This window comes from Syngnathus floridae, chromosome 10 (genome assembly GCF_059516105.1).
Source record: "Syngnathus floridae isolate MCC-2025c chromosome 10, RoL_Sflo_1.0, whole genome shotgun sequence".
NCBI lineage: Eukaryota > Metazoa > Chordata > Actinopteri > Syngnathiformes > Syngnathidae > Syngnathus > Syngnathus floridae.
The window spans coordinates 426621-440485 of record NC_142422.1 but is presented as its reverse complement, the minus strand read 5'-3'; the positions used below and the strand labels follow the sequence as shown (position 1 = coordinate 440485).

Here is a 13865-nt window from a genome sequence, read left to right as displayed (position 1 = left end):
AAGTCTAGACAGTTACCGGATCGAATCTTGGACGCCCAGCCCATTCTTGGGACCTTTGCGAAGAAGAAGGAAAATGAAAATCAAAACTACTCAACCTCTAGCACTGGTGTCAAACTCATAGGCCCGTGGGCCTGATCCAGCCTGCAAAAGTCTGAAAGTAATATGTTTCTTAGTTCTGCTATGATAGTACATGTAATATGACTCATGAATTAATAATGCGCATCCTTAATGTGGCTTAGGGCCAATGCATTGCTGAGTCACAGGGATTTAAATGAAGCCTCTGCCATTTCGGCTGCCCTTTTGTTGTGGTTTGTGGTTGGAATTGAGATGTGATAAGCCTTTTTGATTAGAAACTATCATTCAAAACTGAGTCATTGAGTAACTAACAGTGACCTTTGTTTTTTTTTTTTTACAGAAGTGACTTCTAATGTGTATAGCTCATTTTTTGTACAGACGTATATTAAATACAGGTATATTATAATCTATATAGGTAATATACCTGTATTTAATATCGTGATTACACTGCATAGGTAGTGGGTATATGACAATAAAATCTTGTGAAATGGTTTGATGTATTTCAAGGCACATTTGGTCATTATTGAATGCATTCAATCATTTGTCAGTATTCCAAACGATGAAGCCATCTCTTCGTGTGACACACCTCCTGCTTTGTCGCCCACTTTGCAATGGTTTTACACGATGATGTAATCGCATCCTGTTCCATTACGCAAATTGAAAAAAATGTCATCATCGGACAGCAGCTCGCCCGTGATTGGCCGAGCCCGGCTGTCAATCTTGCAAAGAGCCTGTGCGTCACTTCCGTTGTCAGGTGGCGCTGTCGCTGTGGAAAGATGCGATCAGCGGCGAGCGAGCAGGCTTTTCTTCCCTAATCGCTGCATTTTCGGCGACAGCCACCCGACCCGCGGCGGTCCGCCCGTCCGTCTGGAGCCGTCGACAAGCACACAAGCCACCCTGCGCGAGAAATGTCGACGTTGTGAGGGCGGAGGACGACGCCAGACTTTTTTTTTTTTTTTTTTTTTTTTGACCGACCCGGCGGTTTCGGCTCGAGGTGAGCTAGCCACTTAGCCTCGTGCTAACCAGCTGTAATGTTTGTCACTTTGTTGAAATGGCCTCTGCTCCCAACGTGACGCTCGTCAATAGAACCTTTTAGCAAGCCCGACAAATGGAATCAACGTGCTCAATTCGTCACTGTATTACACCAACTAAGTAGTTTGCACGGAAAACTTGGTGGTGGCGGAGCGTGCCTCCTTTGTGTTTTCGCATGCCTCTGTTGCTGGCGGCTCCAACCTAAGGAATTCTTCACTTTTGTTCCGGCCGAATTTCACGAGAATATACAATATTGATGATTCTCTCGAGCTCCACCTGAGGTTGTAAACAGCTCGCGGAGGGATTTTAGTGGCCAGTAAAACGAGTCGATATCGATTGTTGCGGGTTAAAGATTCCCGGGGCACTTTATTAGGTACAGCTACATGATCATCTGAAATCCATAAATCAATACAGCTCATAAAACATGCCCTTGTTATGATTCTGTTGTGCAAGTGTGAGGAGTCAAGGCACAAACAGTGCAACAGGGGCTTGTTGAGAAGCTCCAAAACACTTGACAGTATTATGAAAGCAAAGTAGAGTAACTCGCAATTCATCCAAGTGATTAATTGCTGAAGTGCTCGGTGAAAACAAATGCTCATGCACTGTGACTTTTTGATTCTTTTTTTAAAATTAGTACATGAAGGGCAAATACAGGCCAAAATGTGAAACTAAAAGTCAACCTGATACATTTTTTTGATGAAACAATGTGAATTTAGGCAAATCAAAAAATGTTAAAACCGTATCTGGTGTCTTCCAGTTGGAAATGGAGTGCTTGTAGCCTGAAATGGGATCGTTTTAGGTAGGCGCAGATGACAACAGGTGACCTAACTGTCATTTTTCATCATCTGTCCACCCATTTTCCGTACCGCTTCTCACTTGGGCTGCAGGTGACCTGTCGCCACTCTCCAATTTGCTGTGGAGAAGCTAAGCGAGTATGGTGGACGGTACAACTATTGACGTTAGGCTGAATGAAGTGCACAAACTGTTTTGGAAGTGCAGCAACTTGGGTTGGTGCAGGTGCACCCACCTAATATTGGGGCTGAGGTGTCTGCGGATTCGTCTTTGCAACGAAGCAGCCAGGCTAAATTTAACCGGCGGTAAGGTGACGCCGTACAAATGCACCGGGAAATGTGAGCCTCCACGTGCCATTGTTATTCCGAGACCCTTCCTTCGAATGACGTCCGGGCCATTCAGTCAGGAGAAGCCTCGGAGTTGGACTTCCAGCGACCGCTAAAGGTGCAAAAGTGCTGAATCGGCTTTGCCACTCATTTTGTGTCTGTCTGACAGAAAATACAGGACGGCCAATGGCCATTGGGTGGGAAAAATGTGCGGCTTTTTGACCTTGCGTCGCTTAGCCAATCAAAGGACGTTGGCAATGTGGGCTCACGTCTGCACATTTCGCCCTTCATTTTGTTTTGGGCTCCAACAAGTGTGTGCTTTTTTTGTTTTGTTTTCTGGCAACGTGGGCAGATCTCGTTAGAAACCTTCTGTGTTTGATTCAATTCCGGCCGGCATCATGCCTCTCTCTCTCTCTCTCTCTCTCTCTCTCTCTCTCTCTCTCTCTCTCTCTGGCTCCTGCGCTCTCTCCGTCCGCTACCTCTTGTGTCTGCTGCAATGTGATCCCCAAGACTTGTTGAGAAAAGAGATGGCCGCATGCCGTCACGGCGCTGATGTCATCTAGGTCGTGGCGCATTTTGGCGGCGGCTCTGACCTTTGCTTCAACTGTGTCAGAATGAAATGAAACGCTAGCTCCATGTGTTGCCTTGAGGAGCTTGTTGTTGTGCTAAATAGCGAGCAAGCTAGCTCTTTCCAGTCAATCATTTACATTGCCCCGAGGCGCATGGATGATTGTAATTGCTCGAATTTTGTTGTTTGGTGAGCTCTTGCCTGTTGGCGTGTCGCACTGACAGGAAATAGACCAAACGAATAGATTTTGCACCGCCTACCAAAATCAATTAGTGTGCCGTGGTTATATGATTTCCTGTCTTTTTTTATTTATTTATTTTATTGCTGCTGCTGCTGCTGCTGCTGCTGGCTCGAGTCGGCGTGACGGTCTCTTCGTCAGCGTGACTTAGTGTCACATCGAAGCTGTCTGTCACAAAGCCTGGCCTCATCAGACTCGCCGGCCGATGACTAGCGGCGATGGGGACAGATGGACGAGAGAGACACCACGATGACACAATCTGCTGTCTGGGATCACAAAAAAAAGCCTCACGGAAGTGAGAATTGGCAGCAGCGGCCGCCGACCGTCCGTCCCTGCCTGTGCTCTGGGCCCAAAGTGCCAACTGGCGGATGGATGATCCATCCGTTGGATGCACGCGAGAATCTTGCCTGCTTTAGTTACTGTGTCTCACTTGTGGCGCACACAAAGCTCGTGATGCTGTCCAATCTGCTTTTTATTACAATCTTTGAATTCTGCCGGTGTGAGTCACCCTTCCTTCAGAGCTTCAGCGCGCACCCAATGACTGTATACGCGCACTCGGTAGAAAACAACAAATGTGATGGACGGCGTCTAAACAGACTCGCTCGTCTGCTCTTGTCAGCAGGTACAAAGCGGAAACTTAATTAGCCAGTATTTTCCAGTCGGCGTTCTATTCATAGGTATAAGGATTAAAATGGGACGCAAATAGACACTGCTAATTTGAACACCTTCCTCCAATTGTGACGTCAAGTCAGCTTTATTAGCCCTGCAATTCGGATTTTTTTTAAGAGCAGGAAAGTGTGACGTGGCCGCCGCATATTGTTGATGCTCGCGTCATTAATTACATTCAATTTCATTTCAAATAAACTTGGAAGCAGACCAAATAGGAAAAAAAAGTCTGATGTCAGGTGTAACTCCAAGCTTGGACTTTCCAGCCAAATTCCCTATTTCTTTTTGGACCCGCAAAAAGAAAGCCAGGCTGACCATTTGAGTTTTGTTTCAGGTTTTTTTGTATGAAAATTGAACGACTTGTACAAGATCAAGTGTGTCCCAAATTTGGATGAGGCAAATGGTGTAGAAGGAGATCAGAAGTTTCACACGGACCGAAATTGGTCGAATGAGGAAGTTGCATTTTCTCAGTCATGGACTCCCCCCCCCCCAATCCAATTTCCCACACACTTACACAAATATGCCTTTTGTCACGCTTGAAACCCTCCAGAGCTGGTTTGACATGCACGTCACACGCTGGGGGGGAGGGGAGCGTTTGTTTGGTCCTCTTTGGTGTCATCACCTGAGCATTTAAAGGCATATCTCCACCCGACGGCACTGGAAGTCGAAAGCGATGAGTCATCCATCCCTCCCCGGCTCACTTCCCTGTTACGGGAAGCCGGCGTGGCTCCAAACAAAGCATACCTCTCCACCCGCCACCGCCGCAGTTCGTTTTTTGCGTCACGTCATTGTCGTCGCGGGCTTTTCCGGTTTACTCCAGCGCCCGCTCGGCTGCCCGCCCGTCACCTCGGGGACGATAAACCGGCAGATTTTGGGATGAAACGCGCAGATTAAGAGCAGAAGGATCGGGGAAGCTTGAAAGAGAAAATGCTGTTCGTTCATGTAAATCGTGAGGTTGTTTGACGGCTAGGGGTCCGGGCCGAGGCCTCGTCCTCGGCACGGCCGGCCCTTCGGTGAATGGAGCTGTAACGCTCTGGGGTTTGTGAACGTGCGGGAGGGCCATTTTGAAATAAGCCGGCCGGAGCTGCCCTGTCTGTCACCTCCTTTCACTCGTCTTCACGCGCTGGATCCTTCAAGCGCTCTCGGTATTGTCTCATCCTCGCTGAATCCGCTGCAATGTTATTTCTTATTTATAGCTGCGTGGTGTGCCATCATTCAGTTTGTGATTTCCTTTTTTTTTTTTTTTTTCCTTTGTTTCTTTCCTCCCTCCCTGCAGAGCGCCAGTATGTCCAAGCGGCGCGCGTTGGAGAGAGGGGCCGGAGAGACATCGAGTAAGGCCGGCAAGCTGCAGTGTCCCGTGTACAGTTCGGGCAGCAACGCCAAGCGAGCTGGGCCTTTCATCCTTGGTAAGGAAGCAAAACCCCAACCAACCCCAACGCACATACAAAAAAAAGACCTGTCCATTTCCCAGAGAGAATGTGTCAGTTTTTTTGGGGGGGGGGGGGTTAAATCGATAAAGCAAGCCTCCGGTTGAACTTGAGCTTGGATCGCGAGTGGTTTGTTTTCAGGACAGAATGCCAGGACGCTGTGTGTGTGTGTGCGTGCGTGCGTGCGTGCGTGCTTGTGTGTATCAAAGAGTCACATGGTGTCTGTGTGTACGCATGCCTGAGATGAGTATGCTAAGAATTTAGCTGATCACCATGACACAGGTCGGCGGTGACACAAAGATGTACGTACTTCTCTAGCCCCCCCCCCCCCCCCCCCCCCCCTTTTGTTTTTACTCTGAGCCATGTGCAAAGCGGCAAAATAAACAAGACGCCCGGCTTTTTTTCCTTTTTCAAACGAGCACACATGCCAGTATGTTGCCGGCCTTTTGGTCATGCAGCTGTTGTGTTTGTTTTTTTGCAGGGCCTCGTCTGGGCAACTCACCAGTACCCAGCATAGTGCAGTGTCTGGCCAGGAAAGACGGCAGCGACGATTTCTACCAGCTCAAAGTGCGTGTGAACTTTTCCCCTTCCGTTTTGTTGCCATTCGCTTTACGACCTGGCACGGACAAACCGCTCTGTGTTTCTTGGGGGGTTGCGGATATTGTTAGGACATTTTTTGAATTTGACGAAACTCAGGCAGCCCCGTTGCCTCGGCGACCAGCTTCGGGCGACTGTCTGGCTTCTCGGATCAAGTTGGCGTCCTGTCGACATTTAAAAGTTTATAGTGTCCGGGCTGAGGATCTTCAAGTGGCAGTAAACTGTCAAAGCTGCCCCCGCAGTCTGACCCCGACGTCTCCTTTCTGGGGTTTTTTTTTGGCCAGATCCTGACGCTGGAGGAGCGAGCGGACTCTGCCGGCGAGACGCAGGAGGAGAGGCAGGGCAAGATGTTGCTGCACACCGAGTATTCCCTCCTGTCCCTGCTGCACAACCAAGACGGTGTGGTCCACCATCACGGCCTCTTCCAGGTAGCATCCAGCTACAGCCAGCGCAAAGTGTTTTTCCTCAATGAGCTTCTGCCGTCATTCACTCTTCGCAGCCTCATCCATTCACACTATTGCCCCCCCTAACTTTGTTATTGTTCCATCTTCCCGTCTCCTCACAACCTGCGCTCGGATTCATTTACGTCTGCCGTATTGATCGGATTACGCCGGGAGATCAAGACCATAGAAGCTCTCAGAAGTGCCGGCCGGAGCGGAGCAAAAATAAATAAATAAATAAATAAATAAATAAAAGGCATAGCGAAATCAATGAAAGCTCTGCTTTTAGAGAGCCTGCTAAGGGGAAGTTGAAAGGTGACACCCGAGTCTGGATCCCGCTGTTGCAGGACCGGGCCTACGAAATGGTGGAGGACCCGGAGGCCAACAAGCCGCGCAAGATGAAGAAGCGCATCTGCCTGGTGCTGGACTGCCTGTGCGCGCACGACTTCAGCGACAAGACGGCCGACCTCATCAACCTGCAGCACTACGTCATCAAGGAGAAGCGGCTGGGCGAGCGCGAGGCCATCATCATCTTCTACGACGTGGTGCGCGTGGTGGAGGCCCTGCACAAGGTCGGTCGGTCGGTCGGTCGGTCGGCCCGTTCGCCCCTTATTGCCCCGTGGGAAATGTTCCATTTGTACTGACGGACGGGACTTTCCCCTGCGTCTTTTTCCTGTCTGCAGAAGAACATCGTGCACCGAGACCTCAAGCTGGGAAACATGGTGCTGAACAAACGGTAAGGGCCAATCTGATTGGCTGCCTCCCATGTCACTAACCAGGCCAGACCACAGTTGAATAAAGCCACACACACACACTCAAAGTCACCGGTGCGGAACTTCCTGCGTGATCTTTTATTCTTGAGTTGTCCGCTCAACCCGTTGACCCCAGCGGCGGCAGTGATGTTCAAGTGCAATGGAACACTTTGTCCCCCGCTGGAGACAAAGGAGAGGCCCGCCGCCATAAGGGCCCATAGCTCACAGCTGACTCACACACACACACACACACAGTCGTCATTTATTTAGCCTCCTCCCGCTGCCCCGCTTTTCCTGCTTCCATTGTCCATGCAATTTGTCTCTTTTGGTCATATCCTTTTCTCACTTTTCCCGTCACGTCCTCAATGCTACACGGCGGCGGCGGCGGCGTGATGCCCGAGCACAAAAGAGCAAAGGACGCATTTATGCCGAGGGCGGCCTCCAAACGCGGCGGCGGCAAGGGAGAAAGAAACTCCGAGCGAAACTGAAATTGGCTGGAACAAATGCCTGCGTGTGCGGTGTGAAAGCGAGAAAGACGAAGGGGAAGCTGATGACCTTTTGTTTTTTTGGAAGCGCGTGTCTGGAGAAAGGTTTCACATATGTGGCGTGGGTGCGCGCTGTGCATTTTCTGCACTTTGTTTAGTGTTCTAAATCCAAATCAGCTCATTGCCGCCACGCAGGCTCGCTAAGCAACAATCATCCTCAGTTGACTCATATGTTTGTTTGAGCCTTTTCTGTTTTTGCTTCTTTTTTCTTCTCTCTCGTTTCCTTATCACGCAGATTCATCATTCATTTGGACCTCCAATAGCCTGAAACAATGCCTTCGCTTGAAATGCATTTTTTTTGCTGATTCAGCGAGTGATCCATTACAATACAATCAATCAACGTTATTCTAAAATACATTTTTGCTGGAAACCGAAACCGCTTTCCCTCTAAAAGACGCCAGATACTTGGCGGTGGAGTGAATCATCACTCCGTGAGTCATTCGTTTCGATCACGGCGCACAAAGACATCAAGAACAGGTTTTATTCTCTGGCGCTGTGAATTTATAGACGTGTGTGTGTGTGTGTGTGTGTGTGTTGTTGCAGGACGCACCGAATCACCATCACCAACTTCTGCTTAGGAAAACACCTGGTGAGCGAGGACGACCTGCTCAAAGATCAGCGAGGGAGCCCCGCCTACATCAGCCCCGATGTGCTAAGCGGTGAGCGTCGCCGCAAGCCACATTTTGACATGTCCGTTGCGTAACGCCTATCGGCCCAGCCGGTTGGAGCGGGACTAAAGAAAGCACCCATTGATCATGGCTGCGTGGCGTGGCGTGGCGTGGCGTGCCTGGGGGAAGCGCCTTTATCGTTTGTGACAAGGCTTACTTATTTTCAATCAAAAGAAGAAGCTGGCGCGCAATTGCCCGGCTTTACGACACGAGAAGTCAATGTTGACGGCTTGCGTGCTAACAAAGTGCGTGGAAGCCGCACAGAGACCGCCGTGTGCGTTTGTGTGTGTCAACATAACGTGACTGGCGTGCAATTAAAAGCAAGCGTGAGTGACTCACTCACTCAGCCATGACTCACTGGAGGGAAACTTCTCCCATGTACCCGCCGCTACTACTGTGTGTGTGTGTGTGTGTGTGTGTGTGTGTCTCTTTGTCTTGGTGTGTGTGCGCTTAACATTGCCCGCATATGGCGTGACCCCCCCCCCCCCCCCCCTCACTAGTGTCAGATGATTGGACAACTTCACCTGAATGTGGAAAGTGTAAATGCACAGCGACCCGACTTGTTTGCCTTTACTCATCCCGTTAATCATTACACTCGCCGCCGTGACGGGAACTCGCTTATCACCCGGAGTCAGCGAGGGTCAAAGTTGACTTTGTGCTTGGGCCTCATGAGCATGTTGGCGGGATGTTAGCTTTTAGAATTGAACCCCCCCCCCCCGATATTTGGCATCCCGGTGGCCGATATTTATTGGAAGACCTCCCGCGTGCGCTTTTGCAGGTCGCCCGTACCGCGGTAAGCCCAGCGACATGTGGGCTCTGGGCGTGGTCCTGTTCACCATGCTGTACGGCCAGTTCCCCTTCTACGACAGCATACCTCAAGAGCTCTTCCGCAAGATCAAGGCCGCCGAGTACTCCATCCCAGAGTGAGTCACTCGAATGGCCTCCTGAAAGTTTGGATTCGCCACGGCACACCTAACGTTAATGCGCCGCCCCGCAGAGATGGCCGCGTGTCCGACAACACGGTTTGTCTGATCCGAAAGCTGCTGGTGCTCGACCCTCAGCAGAGGTTGACGGCCGGCGAGGTGCTGGAGTCCCTCGGTGACATCATCGCCTCTTGGTAAGTGCCGCGGGGCGGTACCGCGATAGGGGCCTCGGATCACATTTCCCGACGCTGACCGAGGGCTCGCGGTGGGTCCGTCGCAGGCAGTCGGTTTCGTCGTTGAGCGGCCCGCTGCAGGTGGTTCCGGACATCGACGATCAGCTCAACCACCCGGAGCATCTGCAAGAGGTAAAAGAATTCACACGGGTTCTTGGCTCCAGCTTACACGACAAGAACCAAAGTCCCAAGGCGGTGTTTTTGTGGCGGTCGCAGGCCAAAGTGACGGAGGAGTCGTCGCAGTACGAGTTTGAGCACTACATGCGCCAGCAGCTGCTGCTGGCCGAGGAGAAGAACACCTTCCACGAGGCCAAGGGCTTCCTCAAGCGTCACTTCAACAGCCTGCCGCCCGTGCGGCGGCTGGGCCACGACGCCCAGCCCGTCAGCCCGCTGGACGCCGCCATCTTGGCGCTGCGCTTCCTCCGCAAGTAGAAAGCTTGCGTGAGCCGGGCCGGGTCAAACAAAACGGGGCGGAACTGCCAAAGATAGGCCCACCTTTGGGTTACCGCGCAAGCCTCCAGCACGGCATTCTCAGCGGCGCCGGCCGGCTCCCGCGGGAGCGCCATCATGTAGCAGCCCCTCCCGTCACGCCTCCCTCCCTCCCTCCCTCCCTCCTTCCTGCCTTCCTTCCTTCCTTCCTTCTACTGTCGGCCCCGTTTTGGAAAACCTTCAAATCAATCTACCTCTCCGTCTCTTCTTCTGTGTTGTTCTACGATCCCACCGACGACGTTCACCATTTGCCCATCGCGCTCGCTCCGGGGAGAGAAACGACAAACCCGCTCACTGGAGCTGTTTTCTGCCAGGGGAGGGAATGGAATGGAATAAGCTTTTTTTTTTCTCTCTTTGAATCATTCTGACCTTGGAGTAGCATTTCTATTATTCTATTGAAGACGGACTACATGGAAACACGCTTTGGTACCGGTCGTCTCGTCCCTGCGAAGATCTCTTTCCTAGCATCAGGCAGCTAGCGTGCGGAGGACCTGGAAGTCGCCACGCCAAGACCCCCGATGAGGCCCAAATGTTGGCTGCCGCCGCCGCCTCCTTCTCCTCCTCCTCGGTGCCACAGCCAAAAAAACTTGAGAAACGCCACGGAACTGGTACCCAGCACCTCATTGGGAATTGAAAAGGCTTCCAGGTCGTCTGACGAGCAACGGACGAAAAGTGTGTTTTTGTTTCCAGTACGAATGTGAATGACACTTTGACATGTTTGCATAGCCATGAGTGTCACAAGCCAGTGGCCGCCGAGATGGCCGGCCATCTTTTAAGCTATCCGCTCTCGCGACGACGCTTTTCCACGCCGCCGTACCGGCTGGAGTACAAGAAGGCACGCACCTGAGAGCAAAAAGGGACTTTTGCTCGTACCCGGCCGGCGCCAATGGCGAGTAGAGCCGGGTAGCGTGCGGTGGAAAAGCGTCCAAATCGTTTTTCTTATCTGGCACACTGTGAAAGGCAGACCTGTCAACACCCTTGCTTGTGTATTAGCGCATGTATGATTCCACTTTGTAGGTGTTTGGTGATCCATACTGTAATATTTCTTTTGGCTTGTTATTTCCCCCGCCCCGCCCCACCCCACCCCCACTGTTGCCTTGGGATGCGGTGACGATTGACACAATCTTTTTTTGTTGAACTTTTCCGTGAAGCTATGCCTACCGGCGACCGTTAAGCGACGTTGCCGCGGGCTCAATCCGACTTTGTATTATTTATGTTTGCATCCCAACCTCATTCACTTGCAATTTCAAGGTGGATATTTATTTATTGTTCTCTCCCAAATCTTTCCTTTTACGCATCAATGGTGAAAGGTAGCTCCAAGCTAACCAAAGTACATCTGCATTTCTTGTCATATTGACACCATTTAAGCTACTCTGACTTACACTAATGATTAGAATGGATTTTGACTCTTTCCTTCCTTCCTTCTTTCTTTCTTCCTTCTCTCGAATGATCCCCGTTTGGACAATGAGTGTGAATTCCATCTGGGTATTGTCGTAGTCACCAAAATGCTGATGTGAATGATGTGAAAATGGCCCACGAGATGGTAATTAGCGGTAGTAGTGTACTTTACTAAATGTCAATGTTTTTGCTCCGCCCCCCCCCCCAATCCCCCTCGCTCTTTGGAGTTTGTTTTTGGCTTGCAGTTGTGTTGCCACTGTGGTTTGAAACGCATGAAAGTAACGCAATGTGGAACTGAAATGTTGCATGATGTTGCTGCCACACTTCTCTGCCCAGTGGATTGACTATACTTGCTTCAATCCTCTCATTTCTTTTGCAAAAATTCTATAAATCTCCAGACACGCCTTTTCTAAAAAAGTGCGCCTGTATTTCAGACATTTTCACTATTTGTATTGGACAATTTCGTTTTGTAGCAAAATCCTCAGCTTCATCCATCCCACTGATTTTTGTTTTAAATATATAAAAATTATATATTTATTCTCCACCTTGCAAAGGATTTTTCCTTCCTGATTTTGTAGTAATATTTGAATCTTCCCCCATTATTTGGGAGTGTAATTTAGTAGCAAAACTGCATTAATGGATTCCCACAAAGCCAACTGTGTCCTCCTCCCACCCAAAAACATTTCACCTTTTTTCGTAGCATGTTTTTTTCCATATTTGTTTTCTTTCTTTTCTTTGTTTTTTTTGGGGGAGGGCAAACTACCCCCACCGGCTTTGAAGTACTGTAGTTGGGTTTAGTTCAGACATATTGCTGACGTGTTTCAAGCGCTCATTTGACAAGGCAGATGTGTTTTGGTGGTTGTCTCGTAAGCTGCTCGCTCATCTTTGGGGGCATCTCGAGACACAATGACATTATTGTACAGTTGGGAAATCATCTTTGTATAAAATAAACAAACATATTTTTCTACTTCATCAGAAACTACATGCATGTCAGCAATAAACTTTGATATGGAAAAAATGAGGCTCGTGTTGTTTGGTGATTGCAAGTTCTACTTTCGGCCAGCAGGTGGCGGAGTTTCTCAAGTTATCCTTTCATTTGATTTTTTTTTTCGATATTTTGTTGATAACTTTTTAGTCAGTATATATATTGTATTTATTATGACATTAAATAGTGCAGCTTTATGGGACTGGAAAGGTCCAAATCATTAAAGTGCTTGAATTTGATGTCATTCAGTGATTAATGCTTCAATAGTTTCATGAGACTTGAGTTTAGTTTCGTAATAAGTTGTTATTGTATTTTGTATTGATTTGAACCATTTAGTGCCTAACGATATGTGCACGGGGATGAGGCCCGAGCAGCTGAGCCTAGAAAAGAACCTCGGCTCCGAGTACGTCACGCATCTGCAATGTTGTTGCCTCATTCCCCTGGAGAGCTTTTTTGTTGAACTCGTGCATTCTGGTGACAGACATCCATCTGGATGACAAATTAAATCAATAAAATACCCAAGCAGACCCAAAAAAGCAAGTTCATACTTATAGTTCCTATATTACAGTACCATCCATCCATCCATCCATCCCTCCATCCATCCATTTTTTGTTGACTTTCTCCTTATTTGGGTCAGCTACTCAGTTTTGGCCGCAGTCTCCCATCTGACGTTGGGACAGTCGCCAGTGAAACACAAGGTCATGTCCTTTCAATTTATTTAGAATGAATGTCCTGTGTGACCACGGGAAAAAGAAAATACAGTTTGAGCGAAATATGAATTATAGCTGCCTTAAAAATGAGGTAGACAGCATTGGGAGTTGCAGTAAACTACAAATTGACGGCATGTAATATCCATTAGAATTCACTCCAAAATGTCGGGGGGGGGGGGGGACATATTTTTGCAGCTGATATGCTGAATATGAATTATAGTTGCCTGGCTCCTCAAAGATGAGAATCGCAGCATTGTGACAATACTGGCAACATCTCCGCTGAAATGTACTTAGAGTCCATCTACAAGGAGCTAAGCAGATAAACAGCTGTTACGATAATAATGAGAATTCGGGACTCCTTTTTCATTTTGGCCACACTCATTTTTCATTTGGCCTGCTGTTATTGCCGACGACAAAGAAAGTGGATGTGAAAAGCACCTCGAGGCATTTTAGTATAAAAGTTGATCAACAGATTCTCGGTTTTTGTTGACGTTGCAGTTTTTGGATGAAATCTTGGGGGGGAAAAAATCATGTAAAAAATTTATGAGAATAGTTTCGGATGGATATTTCATTTTTTGGGGAGCTTTGGACTTTGTTGGTTTTATGGAACTCAGGCGGTCTGTAGGGAATGACTACCTTTTTTGTCCCTTCTTCCCTCACTATCTGTCAATCAGTCTGAAAATGAGCGAAAAAAATCCATCCCGCTTACCTTGAACATCTGCTTCCACGTCCAGGAGGGCGACCCCGTCAAATGTGTCAATGGGAGCTCTTGTTGGGCATGCCAGGTGAACAAGGAGACCTGTGTGTGTGTGTGTGTGTGCGTGTGTGTGTGTGTGTGCGCAAGCAGCCGGTTCCGATGTGCAGGACTGGACTGACGGTTGGCAGGCGTACTGTAGAGATGACAGATCTGCTGATGTTTTTCTTCATTCAGTCTGCCTGCCTGCCTGCCTGCCGTCCCTTGAAACCGAGCAGCTGCATGTGGATGTGTTTTCTCCCCAAAT

The 13865-nt window shown here is 49.0% G+C and overlaps 1 protein-coding gene across 2 annotated transcripts; it reads left to right on the top strand.

The window, feature by feature from the left end:
- Positions 1-813: 813 nt before the first annotated feature.
- On the top strand, positions 814-12190 carry stk40 (serine/threonine kinase 40). 2 transcript variants are annotated; one of them, XM_088387586.1, is made up of 11 exons: positions 814-1069; positions 4974-5103; positions 5606-5691; positions 6006-6149; positions 6509-6733; positions 6845-6897; positions 8002-8117; positions 8905-9049; positions 9124-9243; positions 9330-9414; positions 9499-12190. In XM_088387586.1, exons 2-11 carry the CDS (start codon positions 4983-4985, stop codon positions 9712-9714), a joined length of 1311 nt encoding a protein of 436 aa, XP_088243712.1. In that variant the 5' UTR covers positions 814-1069; positions 4974-4982; the 3' UTR covers positions 9715-12190. The 2 variants fall into 2 exon arrangements, with proteins under 2 accessions (XP_088243712.1, XP_088243714.1); XM_088387588.1 differs by lacking the exon at positions 814-1069 and adding an exon at positions 4132-4842.
- Positions 12191-13865: the final 1675 nt, after the last annotated feature.